The sequence below is a fragment of the Carcharodon carcharias genome, chromosome 3 (genome assembly GCF_017639515.1).
Source record: "Carcharodon carcharias isolate sCarCar2 chromosome 3, sCarCar2.pri, whole genome shotgun sequence".
Lineage (NCBI taxonomy): Eukaryota > Metazoa > Chordata > Chondrichthyes > Lamniformes > Lamnidae > Carcharodon > Carcharodon carcharias.
The window spans coordinates 96,859,352-96,884,627 of NC_054469.1; the positions used below are offsets into that span (position 1 = coordinate 96,859,352).

A 25,276-nucleotide genomic window follows, 5' to 3' on the forward strand; every position below is an offset into this window, starting at 1 on the left:
AGTTCTCCATTCTCCCTCTTCCTCCCTTCTTAAATAGTGGGGGCTGGGGGGGTTACATTTGCTACTTTCCACTCCGCAGGAACCTTCCGAGAATCTATAGGAGTTTGAAAGATAAACACCAATGCATCCATTATCTCTCTAGCCACCTCCTTCAACAGTCTGGGATGAAGCTCATTTGGTCCAAGGGATTTATCAACCTTCAATCCAGTTAACTTTTTAAGTACTATCTCTTTACTAAACCTAATTTCTTTTTGTTCTTTAGTTTCACAAGCCCCTTAGCTGCCTAGTATTTCTGGGAGATTTTCTGTATCTTCTCCCATGAAGAGAAATGGTTTAGTTTCTTTGTCATTTCCCTGTTTTCCTATATAAATTCTCCTGTCCCCACTTGTAATGGGCCCACATTTACCCTCACTAATCTTTTCCTATTCACATACCTAAAGAAGCTTTCAAAGTCCACCTTTATGTTCCTCGCTAGTTTGCATTCATATTCTATTTTCCCTTTCTTGATCAGTTTCTTGGTCCGCCTTTGCTGGATTCTATATTGCTCCCAATCCTCAGGCTTACCACCTTTCCTGACGTCCTTATAAGCCATTTCCTTTGATCTAATGCAATGTTTAACTTCTTTCATTAACTGTGGTTGATTTATCTTTCCCTTTGGGCGTTCGTGCCATGGAGAAATGTACATCTATTGGAGACCGTGTAGTATTTAATTAAATACTAGCCATTGCCTGTCTACCGACAAACCTTTTAGAGTATTTTCCCAATCCACCATGGCCAACTTGCCCCTTGTATCTTCATCATATTCTTTCTTTAGATTTAAGACACCAAGCCAGAATTTTACATCCAGTGGTCAGGCCAGCGCCCGACCCGTACGGACATGAAATAGCATGAGGTGATGTTGGAAGAGTGTCCCGACATCATTGCGCTTTATTTCTTCCGACTGCAACGCGCGCCCACCAACAATTAAGTGGGCTATTAAGCCCATTAATGACGCAATCAATAGTGATTTTACGTGCACCCACATTTACAGTTGGCAGACGGGCCATTCTGCCAGGCGGCATTCACATTTTTGCTCAAACCTCAATCCAGGGAGAAGTAAATCTCCATGGGGAAATAAAATAAAAAGAGATATCTGGGTACTGGGTTTTTATGAGGTATGTTTTCAGGTGCTTGATTGTGCTGCATGGGCATATTTTGCAGTGTTTTTGTCATGTCCTTTAGTCTGTGGAGGTCTGCAGCTCCCTGGGGCACTTATCTGTCTTCAGGGAGCCCTCTCAAAGCACTCACCAATACCCTCAGTGACGTTGACGCCCACTCTTTTCACATCCCAACCCCGGTAGCACTGAGCATTATAGTGCGCATTTGACGCTGGCTGCCCATTAATTGGCCAGCCAGTGTGAGATCGCGGTCAGCAGCCGATTCCTGACCCCCAAAACCTGTCCACCATCTACAAGGCACAAGTCAGGAGTGTGATGGAATACCCTCCATTTGCCTGAATGAGTGCAACTCCCACAACACTCAAGAAGCTCAAAACATCCAGGCCAGAGCAGCTCACTTAATTGGCACCCCTTCTATTGCCTTAAACATTAATTCCCTCCGCCATAGTTGCACAGTGGAGCAGCGTGTGCCATTTACATAATGCACTGCAGCTACTTGTCAAGCCTCTTTCAACAGCATCATCCAAATCCACGACCTCTACCTCCTGTAAAGACAAGAGTAGCAGATGCATGGGAACACCACCACCTGTAAGTTCCCCTCAAAGCCACAAACCATCCTACTTGGAACTGTATCACTGTTCCTTCACTGTCACTGGGTCAAAGTCCTGGAACTCCCGCCTTAACAGCATTGTGGGTTTAACTACACTACTTGGACTGAGCGGTTCAAGGAGAAAGCTCAGCACAACCTTCCCAAAGGCAATTATAGATGGACAACAAATGCTGACTTTGCTGGTGATGCTCACAGCCCTTGAACAAAAAAAATGTGGTTCAGTGCCACATTTTTCTTTATAACGCTCCTGTGAAGCGCCCTGGTATATTTTATTATGTTTATGGTGCAATATAAAAACACATTGCTATTGTCCACCAATCACCATCCCTGGTAACTCTCTTTAAACTGAATTAGATGGTTTGCAATGTCGATGTAGCACTGAACACTGGGGTGAGTTTCCCACCACATATCCACATCATCATCCCAAGGCTACCTAGGCCCACTTCTGTAACATTGCTCAATTCTGACCCTGGCTCAGTTCATTTGCTGCTGAAAATCTCATCAATGTTCCTTTCATTTGAACTGTTCCAATCCTCACCTGGCCAGCCTCCATCTTGCACCACATAAACTTATGCTCAACCAAAACTCTGTTGCCTGTATCTTAATACAGTCCAAATCCCATTCACCTAGCATGCCTGTGCTTTCTGACTTTCACTGCCTCCTATTCGACAATGCCTCAATTTTAAGATCCTCATTCTTGTTTTCAAATCCCTCCATGGCTTTGCCTATCCATATCTGTACAGCCTCCTCCAGTCCTGCAAGCCTTTGTGATCTCTGCACTCCTCCAATTCTGGCCTCTTGAGTATCTATGATTTGATCCACTTTACCACTGGTGACTGTGCTTTCAGCTGTCTAGGTCGTTTCTTTTGGAATTCCTTCCCTAAACCTCCTGGCCTCCCTATCCCTCCCTCCCTCCTCTTAAAAACTATCACTTTGATCAAGATTTTGATCATCTTTCCTGATTTCTCCCTCTGTATATGTCAAAATGTTTTTTTTGTCTTGCTCTTGTTAAGCATTGTGAAATATTTAACAATGCAAGATGTGCTGTATAAATCTCAGTTGCTGCTTGCTTTGGTAATATGGTTTAGCATTTTATTTGATTGTTGGCTGCTGCTCCAGTGATTGAAAAAGTTAAGCATCCCACAGCAACCTGCAACACATATCCTTATCAACTCACCTAGCAGCCAAGACATCCAGGTCTTAATCCATCTCTAACCTCACCAGTGCTGTACCTGAAGCCACCTCCCTCATACCTAGCTGCATGTGATCCACAGCTCTCTTTCCAATTCTGCCTCTTCTCCAGAATGCAGCCTGAACACCAAAACTGCCTGCACCTAATGCTGCCACATGAAACCCAACTCAAATGCTTCGTAACTACCTCTCTAGAACTCAGTGCAGAACTCACTGTGGAGTAAGGTGGTGATGGAGTGAGGTGGGAAAGGAGTAAAAATCAGGTCTTCGAAAACAGGAATTTGATAAGAGTGGGAATTAGGTGCAGAGGTAGAAGAGGATGCTAAGTAGACAAATTAATGTTAGGTTACCTAACATTAACCTAAACTAACTAAAACTAAAGGAAGGGACAGTTATGTGTCAATGCAAGAAGTCAAAGTTGAGCACCAGATATTGGCTTGAGCAGACCAGTCTGTGAGAATGTCACCAACTTATTTTGCGATAATTCAACATCTCGTATATTGAGAAGGGGATGAAGGTAATATGGGACATCAGTGTGACAGAAGAGATTCTGGAGTTTGAGAGAATAGTCACACCTATAAGGGATAAGGAGCAGGCGGTGGAGGAAGCTGAATATCTGGGCAGTGGGGAAAAGTAGGATGGAAAAGTTAGAACAGAAAGGTTCAGTAAAACTTACACTCTGAAATAGCTTTGAAGCTTTAGCTTCCTGTAGGCAAATCAGGACTCTGTGTAGAGTCATCCATTAAGTATAAGTGCCACTAACAAATAAGAAGTCATTCACGCAAAAGTGTCCCTCACAGAAATAGTCCTAAGATAACTCATCTGGCACTGCATACTATACTCACGGACACCAGTTCAAATGTTACCCAAGTGGATCCAGAAAATCAGTTTGAAGGTAGTTCATGAGGTGATACATTGAGTACAGGTAAGTGGAAAGCAGGAACACAAATTGGAAGAGGAGGAAAAGGAGGCCTCTTCCAATAAAGAAGAAAGTAATGCTAGATCTAGGTGGAAATTTCCGAGCCCGCTGGCAGTGCACATGATAGGTGGCATGCACACAAAACATGGCGCGACCTGCTTTACAAAGGCGTGAAGGCAGGTCGCGATCGTCCACTCAGCCCACTGATGGCAGACCACGTTTCCTGCCATCGGTCAGTGTGGAGCTAATTGTAATACATCAGCATATAATTAAAAGGACATCCCGCCAGGCTCTTGGAACCCTGCCGTATCGTCTGTCCGTGCTGGCAGGAAAGCACACCGCTATGTTTCACAACAGCATGCACTTGGCAGCCTTCACTTTGGGGAACTGAGGTGAGTGAGCAACAGCGTTCCCCACAGCTTGCCTGTTGGTTACAGGCCTCAGGGGCACCGGGGAGCAGGGACAAGTGCTGGCCAGCCTTGGAGGCAACCGCTATTGGTCGGGGGGAGGTCAAGTGCTGCCCTGGCGCTGCATCCCGTGCAGACACAATTGAGGTGGGAGTCAGGTTAAGTGAGGGAAGTGGCCACACATTAGGGTCACCTGTAAAAACTCACCATGCCTCTCAACTGAGACAGGTCAGTTGAAGCTGCAGTGATATGGTTGGGGTCAGGCTCCTAACCTGCCCTCCCATGCAAGCAACGTAGAGGCACCAAAGGGCCACCAAGTGCTCCATACCTTACCCCCCCCACCCCCAGCACAGACTTCGAGTCCGCCACCACTTTATTGGACCACGGAGCAGTTGGACTGCACACATTGTACAATCTCCTCATCAATGCTGGCCATGTATCTGTCACTGCTGGAGGTGCTCACAGCCCCTTGCAATCTCAGCATCCTGGTTTGGACCAATGTCCCCCATGTCACAGGCTGACAGGGCAGCCATGCAACACACTCATCACTGGCCATTTGAGGGGTGACCAGCACTTTCCGGAAAGCATTAAGGGGTAGTCACACAGGGGCAGGAAAGGTGTTAAGTACAGCCATGATAACCACGTGTCTCTCTCTCCTTCATGCTGCAGGAGGACCACGTCAGGATCATGGATCCCGTTGACCTAGCTGTATGCCTGATAGCCTACAGAGACCGTAGAATACCAAGGACAGAGTGACTGAGGCTCCTGGCTGTGCAAAGGCAGGACCAGTAACCTCATGAAGAAGTGCATTTCACCTGGGACTGGGACAGCCAGGATGCAAGGGCCTTTGGGTTCACCCTGATCTTGGGACTCCTACAGGTGCAGGGTGCAATTGACTGCACTCATGTGGTGCTCAGGTCTCCATCGCTACACTCAGTGGACTTCATTCGACTGCAAGGGCTTCCACTCACTGAATGTGCAGCTGGTGTGCGACCACCAGAAACGCATCTTGCAGATAAGTGCACGGTTTCCAGGGAGTGTGCAATGATGCCTACATCCTGAGTTGGTCACAGTTTCCTGCAGTCTTCCAGGGTCTACAGAAGCTGCAGGGTTAGCTCCTTGGGGACAAGGGCTATGTGCAGAGGCCGTGGCTGGTGACACCTGTGTGGCGGCCTCAGACTGCAGCAGAGCGACGCTATAATGAGGCTCATGCAGCAGCACGCACCTTGGTGGAGCAGACCATCGGGATGCTGAAGATGCAGTTTCGGTGCCTGGACCGATCTGGTGGAGTCCCGCAATACAGACCGCAAAGGGTGTCATGCATCATCGTCTTCTGCTGCGCCCTTTACAACCTGGCTCTGCAACAGGGAGAGGAGCTGGCTGAGGAGGAGATAGAGGAGCTGGAGGTCTCCTTGGATGAGGAGGATGCTGACAGGGATGACGGTGAGGGGGACCTCGGTAGTGACGGTGATGGGGATGAGGCTCTCATACTGGCTAGATGACGCAGGCGCACTTGGGAGGTCCTCATAACTGTCAGATTTGTGGAGGATGATGATGACATGCAATCAGGTGTCCCTATAGATCCTCATATCGCAGTTGTGAATGTTTGACTCCAGTCTGGCTTATGGCAGCGCCAATACCCTCTGTGAGAATGCTCCTGTCATGGAGATGCAGCGGAGGCCCTAATGGATGCTTGATTGCAGGAGGATGATGACAACATGCAGTGAGGACGCTCCATAGATCTTCACATGACCTCTGAGAATGTCTGACTCCTGTCTGGCTGAGGGCAGCTTGCTTGCACTCTATGATCAGGTCCATCTCAGAGACGCAGCCATGAAACTTTAGTCGCATCTGATGCCTTCAGCGCTTCAGCCTTTCAGGAGATGGTGCACAGCATCACTGGCTGCAGATGCTGGTGTGATGGGAGCCAGCCTCACCTTAAAGGTGCTGAGAGCACACAGAGAGTATGAGAGAACTCTGTGGCACCTGCCCACTACATCCTGGCAGCAATGACCAGCACCATCGAGATGCAGGCATCAGTAATGTTTCCAGGGAGTGTGGGGCTGGACCATCACTGTGGTCTGAAGGCTGCACAGAGCACAGGGAAGAGGCTCTGGACTGAGGCATCTGCATTTTAATTTTGTGCAGAAAGGTTTCTCATCTGTGTGACAAGAACATTGCGCATCAGAATAAGGAGCCACAGGCAGGGAGACATTCTTAGTCTATTGACAATAGTGAACAGTATGTACAAGTGATCAAAACCCACGCTGTGCAACTACTTATACCTAACATTCCTAATTCTGCCACTATGTCTTGGTGCTCGCCAGCCAGCCACAGCGGAGGTGGAGGCAGCCTGCTGACAGCAATGCTCTGTCTGTGATGACATTGGCGCACGTCCTCTGGAGGGCTGAGACTTGGTAGGCTCCGGCCTGCTTTCGGGGTCCTGCTGTGTGGCAGTGGCATCCTCCTCGGCCTGTAAAGCTAGAGTTGCGGAGGTCACAGGACGAGGAGGTTCTGATGGGCTGGTCACTCCCAGAGTCTCCTAGGTGGATGGCCCTGGAGTGTGCACCTGCTGATCCTCCTTCCTATGGGTGCCCAATGGCCCCCAGCTGATTCCGTGAGTGGAAAGGGTAGCTGGAGCAAGATCAAGCTGCCCAGCAGCCCTCTTGTGTTGGAGGCCAGCTATGGCATCAGAAATGCAGTTGAGCCCGCGGAGCAGTGCAGGAGTGACTTCCTGGACCAAGGTCTCCATTGCGCCCGCCATTCTGATAGAATTGACCTTGGTGTTTAGCAATGCCGGCACTATCATCTCAGCCTGAAGACGGATGGACTCCTTCATCGTGCCTTGCAATCTGAGGAGTGCAGCAGAAATCCCTTCCTGATGTTCCCAAACTTGCCTTTGCAGCTCCAGCAACTGTGACATGACCGAGTCCAGAGGCTCATCATCTGACTTGGACTCAGCAATGTTCTGGCCTCCAGGACATTGGTAACAGGACTTCAGGGAGGGTGCCTCCAGATTCAGAGGTTTCTTCGGGGCTTGATTGGAGGCCCTGGGTCATGGACTCTGTCGGCTGCTTAGCAGATGTGCCTGCGAAATCAAGGGGAGATAATTAGTGCATAGCAGTGGCCTGTGAAAGAGGACACAAAATTCACGGCATGGTTGTCTGATGGATGTTGCATTGCTGAATCCTCACTTGGTACAGCAGCACCAACCTCACCGTCAGCACAGGACCGGTCCTGGTCATCGCCGGCCAGCTGGATGGCTCTGTTTTCGAATTCTGTCAGAACTTTGCTTTCTGGCATCCCTCCACCTGTCTGTGGCCTTTCCCTCCTGTTGTGAGCCAGTTTATCCTGCACGGATAGAGATGGGGAGAGTGTATCAGGATGCCTGCTGGGCCAGATGATAAGTATGCCTGGACTGTGTGGGTGGTGAGTGGACCCATGGATGGGATGAGGACAATGACGGTGTGTGTGAAAGAGTAAATGGTGCTGTCCTTGCACTGACAGTGAGTGAGGACCCTGTGGATGTGTGATGGGTTTGTGAGTGTGAGTCAGAAGTGATGAAAACAGTGACTTACCCTGGTGGAATGGAGGAGATCATTCTTGCTTTTGCGGCATTGGGTGGCTGTCCTCCTCTGCAGGGTATTTGCGATGACCATCACTGCCACCGGCTCCCAAGCCAGGTTGGTCACGTTGCTGCCCATCCTGTGGCCACAACACATCCCGGCGGATGCCCTCCACAGCATCCAGCAGTCACTTGAGGGACCATTGTTGAAGCAGGGTACTGCAGCCTTTTTGCCTTTGGTGACCATGTCTCCCAGGCAGCAGTGGTGAGCTGGTGGCAATGAGCGTTTTGCTGGCGACTGTCTTTTAATGATGGCGGCTGGCGTGATGCAACAATGGGGTGATGGCAGGCGGGCGAGTGAGAGCCTGCCCGCCATGGAAAAGGCATGTTTCGCAGGAGTGAATAAATAATGAGGCAGGCTTGGGTGATACTGCATGAAAACTCACCATTTTTATTGGCAGGTAGAACTCCATTTTACCCGCCAGCTTCCACACTCAGCGCAATTCCAGGAAAATTCTGCCCTAGCTCTGAGGCTTGAAGTGGGGCAAGTTTCAAAGAAATAGCACTTGAGGAGCTGGTCATGATCATGGTATCATCAGATTTGCTAGAAATATAGAAAATGATAATGTACAGACAAATGTAAAAACATACAGAACTAAACTAAATACAGCAAGTACAAAGGAAATGTTAAAAGGGAATAAGAGGATCAAAGAGAAAGTACAAGAATAGATTAGCAGGTAACATAAAAGGGAATCCAAAAGTCTTTTCTAAACAAATAAATAGTTAAAGGACAGTCAAAGGAAGAAGGGGACAATTAGGAAACAAAAAGCTGATTTTCTTTGGCTGAAGTATTAAGTAGTGCTTTACTTTTATTTTTATTACAGAGGAGGATATTAATAGCAATAATAATAATAATTGGCAGTCCCTCGAAGTGGGGAGGACACTTGCCACAGAGTCCTAGAGAAGAGAGAGGGAGATAGGGAAAAAAAGAAAGGGGGAGACAAAGAGAGAGGGACTGGAAGATATAGGGTGAAGATAGTGCCAGATAAACAAAGTGGAAAAGGGGACGTAAAAGATTAAGGGAGAAACAGCATTAAAAGGGGGAAAATAAAGATCCAAAACCACATTCCACATCGGCAGTCAGGCATTAATCAGTCAGTTGATCAGTCTGTGGTGGTGAGGGCTTGTATACCTTCTTGAGCTTTCTTTGTGCTCTTGTGTCCTTGGCCTTTGTCATTTGCCCTGCTTCAAAACCAGCTACACCTTGGTGAAGAAGGGATTGCCATTGTGGGCAGTCCAGCGCACTCTCTTCCCCGCTGTTGTCACTAACCATCACCAGCAGGTGGACACAAAAGTTGAAGTCTACAAGGCAGTCGTCCCCCTGACACTTCCTATGGCTGTGAAACCTGGGTGATGTATCGTCGACACCTGAGGTAGCTTGAGGCGTACCATCAGCATTGTCTATGGAAGATCCTACACATCACCTGAATGGATCGCTGAACGAACACAAGCTCCTCCAGAAGTAAGGCCTCCTCAGCATAGAGGCAACCATTCTGCACTGGACAGGCCACTGCATCAGAATGCCGAACACTTGTCTTCTGATGTGCGCTCTCTACTCCTAGCTCACAACTGGTCAAAGATCATACGGAGGCCAATTGTAATGTTTCAACGAAGAGCACACTAATGTCACGGTAAAGGAGGTAGTAGTGACATTAGATAGGTTAAAAATAGATAAAAAGGAAGTACTTAACATATTGGTAGTGCTCAAAAAATAGAATAGTTACACAGTCTGGATTAAATGATTTCTAAATTACAGAGGGAAGTAAGGGTAGATATTGTAGACGCTCTGGTCACAAATCCTTCAATCCTCCTTACATTGTAACTTCTATGTATTTTAATGGTGCAGAATGCTTTTCAAACATCTCCCCCTGACCTGTCCAAGGACCAGAAGAACCCTGCCATTGTCAAGGCGGAGTGAGCAAACTAGGATTGTTATGATATGCCTTAAAGGAGCAGCAGCATGTCATCACCAGAAAGGAAGTGTGCCATGTGTTTCAGCCTTAGTTTCACTTTCACCCTTGAGCAGAACACAGCAGACACAGCACAGCTCTGAGGTCTTCCAGCTTTCTATCCATGAAAACATGTTCTTATGTGCCTAGTCTGAATAATTGAATCCATTACATGTGCACACAGTTCTTATGAATGATTGGTGCCTTTATATCTATATAAAAACATGACAAGGATGATGGAATGTCTAACAAGGGAGCTACGGGTAACCACAAGTGGTTTACTCTATCTTATTCATCTTTATCTTAATTTACAAAAGTGTGGCAGAGTACAGATAACTACCTCATCATGATTGCTAATGACAACTGTCTGGATGGCCAGCAGCCATTTGAATAATTCAAGCCTGATTGTCAATCGCCAGGTGAAGATTAATAGAAAAATACATCTTGCTGGCCAGAGGGTGGGAATTCCCATCAGCTACAGCTTGGACTCTCCCAAACTTTTACAAGGAACTTATAGTTATCGCCTTTTGTGAACAGGGCTTCTGTCATTTGCTAGATGCACCTATGCACAGATGAGTGACAGATATTCAACTCATCTTTGCCAATCTGAAATGATCTTGGTGAAAGGAAGTTCAGTGTAATGCTAGTTTTCACTGTTTCTTGCGTTGGATTGGGGCAAGAATCATCTTCTAATAGAGCAAAGGTTCCCTTGCCACTTCCAAGGCAAAATGGACTCATCAAATCCATTACTGTTCAGATTAGGCCAAAAGTGTTTTGAAGAGTCACTAATCCTTAGGCACTAGTTAATGCCAAGTGGATTCTCTCCTCTTCCTGTGCTGCTTAACCCCTCTGACACCTGTAAAAAATAGCCTGCTTTCTGCATTATGCTTTTTACGAAGTGAAAAACAATTTATGTGAATATATTTTGAAGATTTCAACATTAAAGTTTTAATACATATGCAAGTAAACATGTAAATACTTACTTGCCACATATGAGGGCTTGCATCATATCGTTTTAGAGTAGCATGTCGTGACATGGGGTCGGCTATTTTGTCCTGTGTTGTATCTGCTGGTTTGATTTTTGGTGCCAACTTACAATCCCAGTTAACATCCTCATAACTCCTATACGTTAGGAAAAATATATGTTACAGTCAACATTAAAATCTGATAGATATGAATGGGTAAAACTCATCAATTGAGAACCAGTAAATGGCAACAAGTGTAACTGACTTCAAATTGGGAGGTGATTACTTTAGAGACTAATTAGATGTCTGAAAACAGAAAGCACAATTCTTAAAATATAGACGAATAAATCTAGCTGCAGGATATTCTGATGGGTTTCAAAAATCTCAAAATAGTGGAATTTTGTGGTACACGTAACAAAGCTCCTAAGACAGAATCTTACGTTGATTGGGCAGGCGCATGCCCAACCTGAACACACGTGAAATTGAGTGAAATGAAATCAGGCATGCGTCCCAACGTCACTGCGCACATGAGCAATAGAGGTTGACAGGTGCACACGGGAGTTGGAGCCACCCCTGCCGACAATCAAAGGGCCAAGTAAGGCCATTAAAAAGCCTATTGTCCACGGTTTTGCATTGCCCGTGCGATTTCGCGCTCATCGCACAGGAAGAATGGGCAAGCGGGCAGCCCGTTTTTAATGAAACCTCATCCAAGGGCGGGATGAAATGTCCGGGGTGAAATGTAATAAAAAGTGATATCTGGGGGCTGATGTTTTTTGAGTTCTGCTGTCAGATGCTTGAATGTGCTGCAGAGACACAGTTTGCTGCATTAATTTCTTCTCATTTAATTTGTCCAGGTCTGCAGCTCCCTGAGGCAGCTCCACAGCAGCTGAATGCCTTCAGGGAGCTCGCTAGAGGCACCTACCTGCACCCTCACTTCTGTTGGTGCCTACCCCTCTTCCCACTCCCTCGGCAGTACTGAGGCTTTCTGAGCATGTGTTTCAAGCTGGCTGACCGTTAATTGGCCAGCCAGCCTGAAATTGCGTTCGGGCGATGATCGTGGGCGGAAACGCATTTTGCAACCGCTTTTAGGCCTGCCAACTTGGCATGTATGCTAAGTGTGAAATTCAGGCCCTAGTATATGTTGATTGTGTAGCAAATGAGGAATAGTGAATTAGTAGATACAAAGCAAGTGATATTGAAAACTTAAAACTCTATAATCTATCACAAAATAAAAAGTTATAGATTATCTCGCTAGTTTAGGGTTTACTTTTACAAATATCACTTTGATTTCAACAACACATTCCATTTATTCAAATAAAGAAATGATTAATTTTTAATATTTTCAGCTTTCTTGGAAACTCATGAATCATAGAACAGTTCAGCACAGAAGGAGGCCATTCAGCCTAGTGTGTCTGTACTGCTCAGTGCAAGAGCAATTTACCTAGTGCCACTCCTCTGCTTTTTCCACTTCGCCCTCCAAATATTTCCTCTTCAGGTAATGATCCAATTCTCTTTTGAAAGCCATGAATGAATCTGTTTCCAGCACACTCTCAGGCAGGGCATTCTTAACCACTTGCTGCGTAAAAAAGCTTTTCCTTGTATCGCTGTTGCTTCTTTTGCCAATCACCTTAAATCAATGTCCTCTGATTCTCGATTCTTCCATCAGTGGGAACAGTGGCGCGGATGGGTGCAAGTTTAATATAAAATTTCCTATTTTCTTCAACTGGAAAAGAAAACTGGGGCTACCCAACTTTGTGCTCCACAGTGTGATGTTGAAAACTGAGGAAAGAAGGTAGCTGAGATGTAAAGATTTGGTGAAGCCAATATTGTAAATGTTGACATAGAAAATTGTGAAAAGAGAAAGAGAAGCATCATGATAGGGACAATGGTTCCTTATAGGCAGATATAGGTTTACTGGCAGGAAGAAGAGCAGCAAGGTACAGCCAAATGGGATGACCCTTTGGCACTGTACGTGGGGTCCATTTTACAGCAGTGAAAGCTCATATCAGGGTAATAAAAACAAACTGTCATTTTGCATACCATATGTGGTTTAAGAGGTCATAATATTTTCTCCTGATTTTCTTTATGTCTCTCCACCAACAATAGCTTACATTTATATATAGCACCTTTAGTGTAATGAAACATCCTAAGGTATTTCAGAGCATTATATAACAAAGTAGGACATCGAGTCACATAAAGAGACATTAGATCAGATGACCAGAAGCTTGATCAAATAGGTAGGTTTTAAAAAACTGTCTTAAAAGAGGAAAGTGAGATAGAGAGGCGGGGAGGTATAGGGAGGGAATTCCAGAGTTTGGGCTAAATAGTTGACAGATAATGGTGGAGCAATTATAATTGGGTTTGTATAAGAAGCCAGAATTAGAAGAATGCAGATATCTTGGAGAGTTGTGGGGTTGGAAGAGATTTCAGAGATAGAGAGGGACAAGGCCATGGAGGAATTTGAAAACAAGGATAATTTTAAAATCAAGAGTTGCTTGACTAGGAGCCCACATAAGTCAGCAAGTACAGAATAATCAGGGAATGGGACTTGGTGCAAGTTAAGACACAGGCAACAGAGTTTTGGATGACCTCAAAGTAGAGTAGAATGTGGGAGGCTAGCCTGCAGTCTGTTGGAATGGTTCAGTATAGAGATAACAAAGGTATGGGTGAAGGTTTCAGCAGCAGATGAGCTGAGACAGGGCAAAGTCGAGCAATGTTATGCAGGTGGAAAAAAGTCATCTTAGAGAAGGCACAGATTTGAGGCTGGAAGCTTACCTTATTGTCAAATCTTGTTTTACTTCTCTTAAAAAATGTTCTCAGCAACTGTCAGGTTGGCTTGGTTAATAAACCTGCCACCTGTGAGTCATAAGGCGAAGACTAGACACATAGAGCAGAATTTTCGGGTCAGCAAGTGGGGGCGGGGCCTGCTCGCCAATGCGTAAAATGACGCACGATGATGTTGGGCATGCATCCCGGACTCATCCCGATATTTCGTTCAGTGGCTGCACGCTCGCTGAAATGTCAACGGCCAATAAAGGCCATTAAGCTATCAACGAAAGCAGTTAAGAATGCTGCCCGTCCAGTTTTGAGGTTAGCGGGCAGGCGAAGAGCCCAGGTGCCTTCGCATTTCTCATGGAGCCTGATCCAGGGGGGTGATGGGGTTTCATGAAGTGTTTATAAACTGAATTAAAATTTTTTAAAAATTCATTGACATGTCTCAGCTCATGTCACACTGTGTCACATGAGGGGACTTTTAAATTTTTTTTAAAAATTCTTTATTTACATATTTAAAACTTAAACTAATCTCCCTGAGGCACCTCTGTGCCTCAGGGAGATTTCTGTACTCTTTCATGTGCGCATGCGCAAAAGAGAGCAGGCCCCGACTCAGGGAACCCTCCCCCCGCCCACAAAGGAAGCACTCAGCACTTCTGGGCGCGTGGCCTGCCCACGTAAAATGGCAGCGTGGACCTGATTGGGGGCGCCAATTGGGTTCGCGCCCGCCCCCGATCAACGGGGGAAAATTCTCCCCAGAATCTAGGCCAGGGATTCACAACCTTTTTGATTTTGAGGATCCCCTCTTGTATTATAAAAATTCCACAGATCCTTGTCAATCCATGTATGTATATTTTTCTGTATAAAAATGTGGTATACAATTAAACAAAGAGCTGACACAGAAATGATGGGATGATTGGCTTCCTTCAATTATTCTATGAAAGATAATCGACCATTTTTGTACCATAGGAAGCCCATGTAAAACCATTTTAGAAATAATCTGAAGCTTTGGGCCATTCCTTTTAACCTTCCTTTCTATAGGCAGTGGATCCCTTGTTCAGAATCCCTGATCCAGGCTGATACCTTAAAGCAATACTGAAGAAAGTGTTGCACTATTGGAGATGCAGTGTTTTGGATAAGACGCTACAACAATAGCACCTTTCATGTAATAAAGCTTCCCAAGGCACTTTACAGTACCATTATCAAACATGAAGGGGAGGCAGTGGTGTCGTGGTAATATGACTGAACTAGTAATTGATAGGCTAATGCTCTGGGGACATGAGTTCAAATCCTACCATGGCAGCTGGTGAAATTTAAATTCAATTAGTAAATCTGGAATTGAAAGCTATTCTCAGTATTGGGGACCATGGAACTTTCATTGATAGTTATAAAAACCCATCTGATTCACTAATCCACTTTAGGGAAGGAAATCTGCTGTCCTTACCTGGTCTGGCCTACATGTGACTCCAGACCCACAGCAATGTAATGTCTTAACTGCTCTCTGCAATGGTTGAGCAAGCCACTTAGTTCAAGGGCAATTAGGGATGGGCAACAAATGCCAGCCTTCCTAGCAAAGTCTGCATTCCATTAGAGAATAAAAGTTCTGACTCAAACTCACATAAGAGATATTAGGACAGGTGATAAAAACTTGGTTGAAGAGGTGATTTTTGTGGAAGGTCTTAAAAGGAGGGAGGAGAGGCTTGTGGGGTTTGGGGGGGGGGGGGAGGTGGATTCCCAGGCAGCTGAAGGTAGGGCTGTCAATAGTGGAGTAATTAAATCCAAGGATGTGCAAGAGGCCAGAATTGGAAGAGTGCAGAGATCTAGGAGGATTGTAGAGCTGGATGAGGTTACAGAGATAGAGCGGATGGAGGGATTTGAGGATGAGGACTTTAAAATTGAGGCATTACTGGACCAGGAGCCAGCATAGATCAGTGAACACACACAGTGATCGTGACTTGGTGAGAGTTAGGATATGGGAAGCAGAGTTTTGTATCAGCTTAGGTTTATGAATGGTAACAGGTCATCCAGTAGGGCACTTGAATAGTCACGTCTAGAGGTAACAAAAGAATAGATGAGGATTTCAGTAGTAGATGCGCTGAGGCAGGGGCAGAAATGGACAATGTTATTAAGTTGAAAGAAGGTGGACTTGGTGATGCATTGTACCTGTGGTCAGAAGCTCAGTTTAAGGTTAAGTAGGATGTCAAGAGTATGAATGGTCTGGTTCAACCTCAGACAGTGACCAGGGAGATGAATGGACTCGGTGGCTATGGAACGGTCTTTGTAGCTGAAACAATGACAATGGCTTCGGTCTTCCCAATATTTGGTTGGGAGAAAATTTCTGTTCATCCAGGATGGGATGTTGAACAATCAGAATGATACATCAGAGACAGTGGAGGGGTCAGAGAGGTAGTGATGAGGTAGAGCTGGGCATCATAAGTTTGCAATGTGAAATATGATGTTGCATTTTCCTTTCAGATGTCACCGAGTGGCAGCATGTAAATAAAACATGGGAGTGGGCCAAGAACAAATCTGTGCGGAACGCTAGAGTAATTGTGCAGGAGTGGGAAGAGAAGTCATTGAAGATAATTCTCTGACTCCAACTGGATACACAAGAATGGAACCAGACATGGGTAGTACCATCCAGAGGAGAGAGGTTGGAGGAAGATGGTATGGCCAATCATGTTAAAAGCTGGAGGCAGGCCCAGAAAGATGAGGGAGGGATACACTGTCACATAGGATGCCAAACTGAGTTTACCTTATCAGGTGAACTGTACAAAAACTAGACTTGTTCTCGGAACATTTGTAGGAAGTTATTCTGGGCATTCTTGAAAATCTAAACTCATATCATTTGATGCTGTGATATTTTAGATGCAGATAAGTGACTTCATCATCCTAATTTGGCCATGTTTCTGGTTAAGAATATAGTGCTAGTCAATTTGCTCATAAGCAAAACTACAGACTAATAAGTTCATCAATGTATTGTACATACGCAAGTAATGATTGATCCTGTGTAAAAGATGATCCCTGACTTTTGGCCAAAAATTCCAAACTCTTTCTACTTACCACCCATTCACCACTGAAGTCAAACTCATCCTTTTCATAGAATCATAGAATAGCACACCGTCAAAGGCAGCTGTTCAGCTCCTCGTGTCTGCACACAACAACAAGTGCTCTCAAGGCTGCTACCTCACTAATGCACGCTGCGTTTCTGCCAATCCAATCCTCTAATATGGCAACACAGTATCAAGGAGGAAAAGCAGATACACAGCTCAGTTCAAACTTACAGTCGTTGAGATTGCAGAGCAGAAAAATAACTGTGCAGCAGCTAGAGTATTCAAGATATCAGAGAAGACCATTAGAGATTGGAGGACGGTCTCCACACAGCGTAAGCGGATGCCTAAGAATAAATGTGCAAAAAGGGAAAGCTTGCATGTGGCTACAGCCAATGAAATTGCCAAAATGAGCTCTCAGTTTATCAAGAATCTATCTGAATCTTCACCATGAAACAAGTAAGAAAATTAGGCATTGCAAATTTCAAAGATCGCCCTGATGCTTGTTTTGTGTTTAAAGATAACACTTCTCTCCTAGTATCTTCCTCAGAGTGGGGTCTTTATTGAACTCATCCAAGGTGTCCTCTTACAGAGAGACTGCCTCATGGCAGATGTCACATGACTACGGCAGATCAGATTGGACATGTAACACTGTTGCATTTCAAACCCAAACATCCCCCTTTTCATAACGAACAAAAGGTATGAACATTCACTTTTTCCTAATGAACGTGAGTTACCCAAATTATCCCCAATGCAACCACTATTTGCACGCATTAACAACTTGTTTGTTATTCTTGTCTGTCACTGTACATGCATTGCATACATAGTTGTTAAAGGTCTCTTAATGATGCATGTTCACATTGTCATTGGCTGTTTGTCTGTCTGATGTTCTCTCTACACAGAGTGTCGTTCCCGTGGCACTTGTTGCCATGGTAGCTGTTGTGGTTCCATTGCCGTGCTGGGGACATGTGGACTTCTGGGATTGATGGTAGTTCTGTACTCAGTACAGCTATTGAGATCCCTTCTTCCTGACTGGATCACTGTGGTCAAGGGGCAGCTTCACTAGCTGATTGTATATGCAATATATTTGGTCATTCACTTCTACCATGTACAATTGAGCTGACAATTTCCCTATGCAGGTCCCAAGTTTCTATGTGAGCTGAATCCTCTTGAGAGTGTTGAAGGTTAGTACCCTGACTGGCTCTCCAATGCTCAACTCTGGCAATGGTTTGGCAGTCCTGACAGAATGAAATTTGGCTTTCTGCCATTTCACCTTGATTTTTTTTTAGTCACACCTGTTACTGCTTCTGGTTTCAGTAGATCTTTTGTTATTGGAAGAGTAGTTTGGGTGCAGTGTGACATTAGTCTTTGGACTGGACTACTTTCTGTGCCTTCAGATGGTGTGTTTCTCCACTCGAGGACTGCTTTGTGTACATCTGTGCTAGATTTGTAGGAGACAGGGTGATGACAGAAAGCTGCTTTAGTGACTGGAAGCCCGTGTCCAGTGGTGTACCACAGGGATCTGTGCTGGGTCCCCTATTATTCGTAATTTATATAAACGACATAGATGACTATGTGGGAGATAGGATTAGTAAGCTTGCGGATGACACAAAGATTGGCTGGGTGGTTAACAGTGAGGTTGAGTGCCTTGGGCCTTGGGCTACGGGAAGATATAGATGGGATGGTCATTTCCTTTGAATAAGATGCCATCTTGGGCTGTCAATTCATCTTGGAATGCCCAATATGCTCTTGTGGCCACAGGTGTGTCTTTGATGCTCTCAGCCCATCCTTTCATCACTTATCCTGGCAGATAAGTGGCAAATGGAATTTAACCCTGAAAAGTGTGAGGTGATACACTTTGGAAGGAGTAATTTGACAAGGAAGTATTCAATGAATGGCATGACACTAGGAAGTTATGAGGAACAAAGGGACCTTGGTGTGTGTGTCCATAGATCTCTGAAGGCAGATGGGCATGTTAGTGGGGTGGTGAAAAAGGCATTTGGGACACTTACCTTTATCAATCGAGGCACAGATTACAAAAGTAGGGAGGTCATGTTGGAGTTGTATAGAACCTTATTGAGGCCACAGCTGGAGTACAGTGCACAGTTCTGGTTGCCACATTATAGAAAGGATGTGATTGCACTGGAGGGGGTGCAGAGGAGATTCACCAGGATGTTGCGTGGGATGAAACATTTAAGTTATGAAGAGAGGTTGGATAGACGGGTTATTTTTGTTAGAGCAGAGAAGACTGAGGGGCGACCTGATCGAGGTGTACAAGATTATTGAGGGGCGTGAACAGGGTGGATAGGGAGCAGCTGTTCCCCTTAGTTGAAGGGTCAGTCACAAGTGGACTCAAGTTCAAGGTGAGGGGCAGGAGGTTTAGGGAGGATGTGAGGGAAATCTTTTTTACCCAGAGGATGGTGAAGGTCTGGAATGCACTGCCTGGGAGGGTAGTGTGGGTGGGTTGCCTCATGTCCTTTAAAATGTACCTGGTTGAGCACTTGGCACGTCATAACATTCAAGGCAATGGGCCAAGTGCTGGTAAATGGGATTAGGTAGGTAGGTCAGGTGTTTCTCATGTGTCGGTGCAGACTCGATGGGCCGAAGGGCCTCTTCTGCACTGTGTGATTCTGTGATTTGCTCGACTTCTTGGTGATTCCTTTGGTGATTTTCACTGCCATCTCAGCCTTTCCATTCAACTGGGGATAGTGCAGAGATGATGTATAGTGTTGAATGTCCCAACCCTTTGTGAAACAGCTGAACTGAGGACCATTGTCACTCATCACAGAGTCTGGAATGCTGTAATGACTGAAATGTGCTTTCAGGCATTCTCTTATTTCTCTTGTCATCATTGAAGTCAGCTGGTCTAACTCCCAGTAGTCAGAACAGTCGTCGATAGCGATAAGATATTCAGTTCCTGCTATAGTGAAGAGGTCTACTCCTAGTTTCATCCTTGGACTGTTTGGGATGTCATGTGTCATCAATGGCTCTCTAGCGTGTTTAGCTTGGTACTCGTTACAAGCAGCATACTGGCCGATGTGGTCTTTAATTTCATTTCTCATGTTTGACCAGTGGAGCACTTCTCATGCCTTTCTCAGACTAGAATCAATTCCTTGATGGCTTGCATGGATGTGTTTCAATTTCTCTCCTTACATCTCCTTAAGCATGATGACTCTATTTCCTTTGAATAAGATGCCATCTTGGGCTGTAAATTCATCTTGGAATGCCCAATATGCTCTTGTGGCCACAGGTGTGTCTTTGATGCTCTCAGCCCATCCCTTCATCACTACTTCTTGTAGTGCTTGGAGAGTTGGGTAGTTCATTGCTTTGAGCAAGGTCCTTGTCTGTCAGATTCAATGTCTCTGCTGGGTTGATGACCTCTATATCATATTGAGCTGCTGCTTCATGTTGAATCTCTGTTGGCACATTTAGTGTTACCAGCCAAGCTTTAGACTTGCTCCAGCTGAGATTAATGGCTGTTGCATCCCATCTATGATCTGGAACTCTAAATCTTCCTTCTTGCCATTGCATTGGGCTCTCAGACTAATTTGTCCTCTCAGTATGCGTATCATGCCATCATATAGCCTCAACCTAATTTTCGAGTGCTTCAGTGTTGGATCGCCATGTTGAGCTACTTCGCACAGGTCTATGAAGGTCATGGTGTTGCATGATGCACCAGTGTCTATCTGACACTTCTTGTTCACTTGATACTCTCCTCCTGCAGTCATCATTGTAATTGTCATAAACCATTTCTCACCAATAGTCTTAAAGAAACCAACCTATTGTATTGTGTATAGTTCTTTATCAGACTCTTCTGCTGATACCTCTCCAGTGGTCATCTGTATAGGCTTGTTTTGCTTTTTTCTCACTGAACTCTTGTGTGCGAAATGATTCTGCTTCTTGCAATTAAAACACTGCTTTCCCCACACTAGGCAATCCTTCTTTTCCTTTGTATGATGTCCTCTGCAGTATTCCCTTCACTGCAGCATCTGAATCCTTCACTTTAGCTGTGATTGTTCTGCTCTTTCCGCCTGGAATGCCTCTCAGCGTAATGTATCTCCTGGTCTATTCTACCATATTCTGCCATACATGTATTCTAGCTGACGTTTTATAGGCTCTGTGTTTCTACACACGTCTATCACTTTCCTGAGCATAATCTTTCTCTCACTGAGGGGTCCCATAGGCCTAAGGCTATTTGGTCTTTAATCAAATCAACTTTTAGCTACCTGAATTCACATGATTCTACAAGTTGTGTTACTGCAGTCACATACTGATTAATGATTTCTTGTTCATTTGAGCTCTAGTGTTGAATACATAGTGTTCATACGTAAGGTTCACTCAGGGTTCAAAGCATTTGTTAAAGGCTTTCAAAATCTCTACTGTCTGTTTTCTTTGTTTGTCGGTTGGATTTAGGGTGGTGTACAATTTGTAGCTGTTCCCCTCCCCCACCACCCCCACCAACTCCAGCAATGTTAGAAGGGTGGCTACTCTTATCGGTTCCAGCTTATTAACTAAATCTGCTGCACGGTCTTAGTTGTGCTATTACATGTCGAAAAACTGACAGTTCTCCTTTTATCACCTTTCATTTCCACTGCAGCTGGGAGTGGAAAGTTTACTGCCATTTTAACTCGCCCAGTTTATTACTTGCAGCTTTTGGTATGTGCTTGCTTTTCTTTGTCCTTTTTCAGCAGCTTTTAGCAGATTTGAACATTTATGTGTGCCTTTGTGAGTTGTGTCTTCTCTGAAGAATTTCCAAGGTTTCAAAACTCTATTTTATCCCACTTCTGACACCGTGTTGTAATTTTAAAGACAGCAGCACTCTCTCAGTGTCTTCCTCAATGTGTGGTCTTTATTGAACTCATCAAGATGTCTACTTACAGAGAGACGATTTCATGGCAGAGGTCACATGATTAAGATAAGCCAGGTAGAATATGTTGTCCTATTGCATTTCAAAACCCAAATATACCCCTTTTCATAACAGCAAAAGACACAAACAATGGTATAATAGGTTAATGAAGAGAAACAATCTTGCACTGTGACAGGAGACCAAAATTTCACAGCATCTTCCAGCAGAACTTGACGACAGGCTTACTGCATTTCAACTGTTCATGATCAAAAATCAGCAAAAGAATGGATACAAATTGGTCTGTATTGGGAACATCGATAAGACTCCCATGAATTTTCACATGCCAGTCAGTTAAATGCAGCGCAAAGTTGGAGAGAAAACAGTGTTAGTAAAGGCAACTGACCATAAGAACAGTAGGTTCATCATTGCCTGGTTGTGTATGTATGATGGGCTAAAGTTTAAGCCAATGCTGATATTCAAGAAAAAACCATCTCAAAACAGCAATTACCAAAAAGGGTTCACATTCACAATAAGGATAGATGGATGACGGTTGCTTGATAATATGGCTGAGGAAAGTTTAGAGTTTCTGACCAGAAGGATCACGTAAAGAAAAAAATCTTCTCATCTGGAACATGTTCAGATCACATTTGTCAGTGGTGTTGTTGCTGAAGTTAGATCACAAAACAGTGATGTTGCAGTGATTCATGGTGGTCTAACCTGCTTTGTTCAACCATTGGATGTCTCTCTAAATAAACCTTCAAGGATGGCAAGAAAAAAAAGAACGACTGGATGGTCGAAGGAAAGGAGACATTCTCCAAGGGAGGCAGCATACCAGCTCTGATGTTAGCAACCCTTTATGAATGGGTTGCAGGGGGCTGGGGTGAAATCAGAATGGAGATTGTCATCAGATTATTCAAGGAATGCTAGATATCCAATGCACTTGATAGCACAGAAGACAATTATTTGTGGAATGATAAGGCTAATTAAGACATGATTGCTGATGAAGAGGAATATGATGAAGCAATTTAAGAAGCAGAATGGGGCACGTTATTTAGTTCCGAAGACAAAGAGGAGGGTGACTTTTATGGCTTTTAATACACGTTCAGTGCATGCTCTGCTGATGAGTAGTATTTTTTCTGTACTGTGAAAAAAAGGGAATGAAATTGTATAAATTTGTATATATGGCTTTTGTTTTGGATTACTTTGAGAAATTTGATAAATGTAGGGTACACAAATTAATGAGTCGCCATGGCGATTGTTATTTTATAAATAAAAATTCAATGATAAAAATACCTTTTGGCTCCTTTTACACTACTTTTTTGGTAGGCAGGAAGTCTCCGGCCTGGCAACTCTGCAATAGCAAGATGATGGGAGAGGTTGGGTTTAAACTCCTTGAAACTATTACTCATGGAAAAGTCGACTCCTACTGTTTGGCTAAAAATTCAGTCTCAGGAACTTGACTTTTACACAAGCATATATGGTATAATGATCATCCTCATATCGAATCTTCCTTCTCACATCCCACTTCCCTTCATCCCACAATCTATTCTGATTCAAATCTGCAGATGGTGCAAGCATGGAATGTTTACTTTCCCCCTTCTTTGCACCACGAATTTATCCCCTTCTGCCTTTCTCCTTTTAGAAATCCAGGAGGTGCATGCTGGTCAGGTAGTGGAGGAACACCAGCAAGAGAGGAAAGTTGAAGACACAGCACATTTGGCTTCCCAATCAAATTCACCAGCTCTGACACTGCATTTCTTAGGGAATATATTAAAGGTGGGGTCTGCACATGGGCATGAGTGGGCTGCGTCAGGGCAGGGGGCAAGGATAGTGCAGGTGTCAGCTCACCAGAGGGTGAGCTCGCACATGGACCCTGGTGCAGGGCCTCAGATGAGCACTTTGATGGGCCAGAGTACAAAAGAAGGCGGATGACCATGCACAACAACAAGCTCGGTGCGCCGGAAAGCCTGCCAGAAAGTCTGCAATCAAATCAAGGAGCATGGAGGAGCTCAGCAACAATATAGCACATGGGTTTGCACAGAGTTTGGAACTCATGCTTTCCAGCATGAAAGTGGTAGCCAATAGTTTGCACACTTGTGCACTCAACCATAATGTATCTTATGGCTGATGTTGCAGTTTCCAGAACTCAGTTCTGCTGAAGGGTCATAAGGACTCGAAACGTCAACTCTTTTCTTCTCCGCCGACGCTGCCAGACCTGCTGAGTTTTTCCAGGTAATTCTGTTTTTGTTTTGGAATCAAAGATTGGCAGATAAAACTATAACAGAACAACAGAGTGTTTTTAAAGAGGAGGTGGCTCAGGTACAGTCAAAGTACATTTCCTTGAAGGGGAGACGTAGAGCAAACAAATTCAGAGCTCCCTGTATAACATAAGAGAGAACAAGATGAAGCAAAAAAAAGGTGTGGATGACCGATGTCAGGTTGATAATACAACTGAGAATAAGCTGAATATACAAGGTTCAGAGTGGAATTGAAAACGCAAATGAGAGAAGCAAAGACAGATAATGCTATGAGATTGGCAGCCAACATAAAAGGGAATCCAAAAGTCTTCTATAAGTATAAAAAGAGTAAAAGGGCAGTAAAAGGAAGAGTGGGGCTGAATAGAGATCCTAATGGGGATTTATACATGGAGACAAGGGGCATTACTGGGACAATAAAGAGTATTTTGCATCTGTCTTTACCGAGGAAGAAAATGCTGACCAAGTCATAGTGAAAATTGAGATATAGGATGGGTTAAAAATTGATAAAAAGGAAGTATTAGGTAAGGTGGTTGCACTTAAAGCTGATAAGTCATCCGAACCAGATGAAATGTATCTGAGGATACTAATGAAAGTAGGCCAGAGAGATTGTGGAGGTATTGGTCACAATCTTCCAATCCTCCTTAGATACAGGGGTTGTATCAAAGGACTGGAGAATTGCAAGTGTTACACCCTTCCTCAAAAAGGGCACAAGGGTAAACCTAGCAACTACAGGTCAATCAATTTAACCTTGGTGATGGGAAAGCTTCTGGAAACAGTAACTCAGGACAAAATTAACAGTCACTCTGAAAAATATGGATTAATTAAGGCAAGTCAGCACAGGTTTGCTAAGGGCTAATCGTGTTTAACTAACTTGCTGTAGTTTTCTAATACGGTAACAGAGAGGGTTAATGAGGGTAATGCAATTGATGTGGTGTACATGGAGTTGCAAAAGGCATTTGATAAAGTGCCACATAACAGGCTTGTCAGCAAAGTTAAATAAATGGAATAAAACGCACAGTGGTCGCATGGATCTTAAGTTGACTGAGTACCATGAAACACAGAGTAGTTGTGAATAGTTGTATTTCAGACTGAAGGAAGTGTTATGGACAGGAGGGGGTTAATTTTAACCTCGCTGCTTTCTCCTGGCACCACCCATTCGTAAACAGAAAGGTGTTTCGATTTGCTTCCTCTTTTAAAGTGGTGGCATATTTCCTAACCCCTCAGCTTTGGCGTGATCCCATTTCAATTAATAACCCCGCAGTAAATTTGTGATAGGATGAACTCAAAACATGGGAGGAGGATCACAATGTAGTCCCCTTTGCCCTCATACAGTAAAAAAGGGATGGAGGATCCCGACATCATCAGGTACTTGCACGATATTTCGGTCGGCGGGCACATGTGAGCGTCGGCAGCGCACCCTTTGGCCATTGAGGCCTATTAAGGCCATTAAATTATTAATTAAGAGAGATTTTTCACTGCCCATCCAACGTTACGGTTGGCGGGTGGATGAATCAGCCAGGCGGCCTT

At 44.5% G+C, this 25,276-nt stretch overlaps 1 protein-coding gene across 1 annotated transcript in view; it reads right to left on the bottom strand.

Annotated features, from left to right (window-relative positions):
* LOC121276028 (spermatogenesis-associated protein 48) overlaps nucleotides 1-25,276 on the bottom strand; it is a 76,878-nt gene that overhangs the window by 32,349 nt on the left and 19,253 nt on the right. The window contains exon 4 of the mRNA XM_041183969.1: nucleotides 10,842-10,980. Coding sequence (XP_041039903.1) covers nucleotides 10,842-10,980 — 139 coding nt within the window. The remainder of the gene's footprint in view (nucleotides 1-10,841; nucleotides 10,981-25,276) is intronic.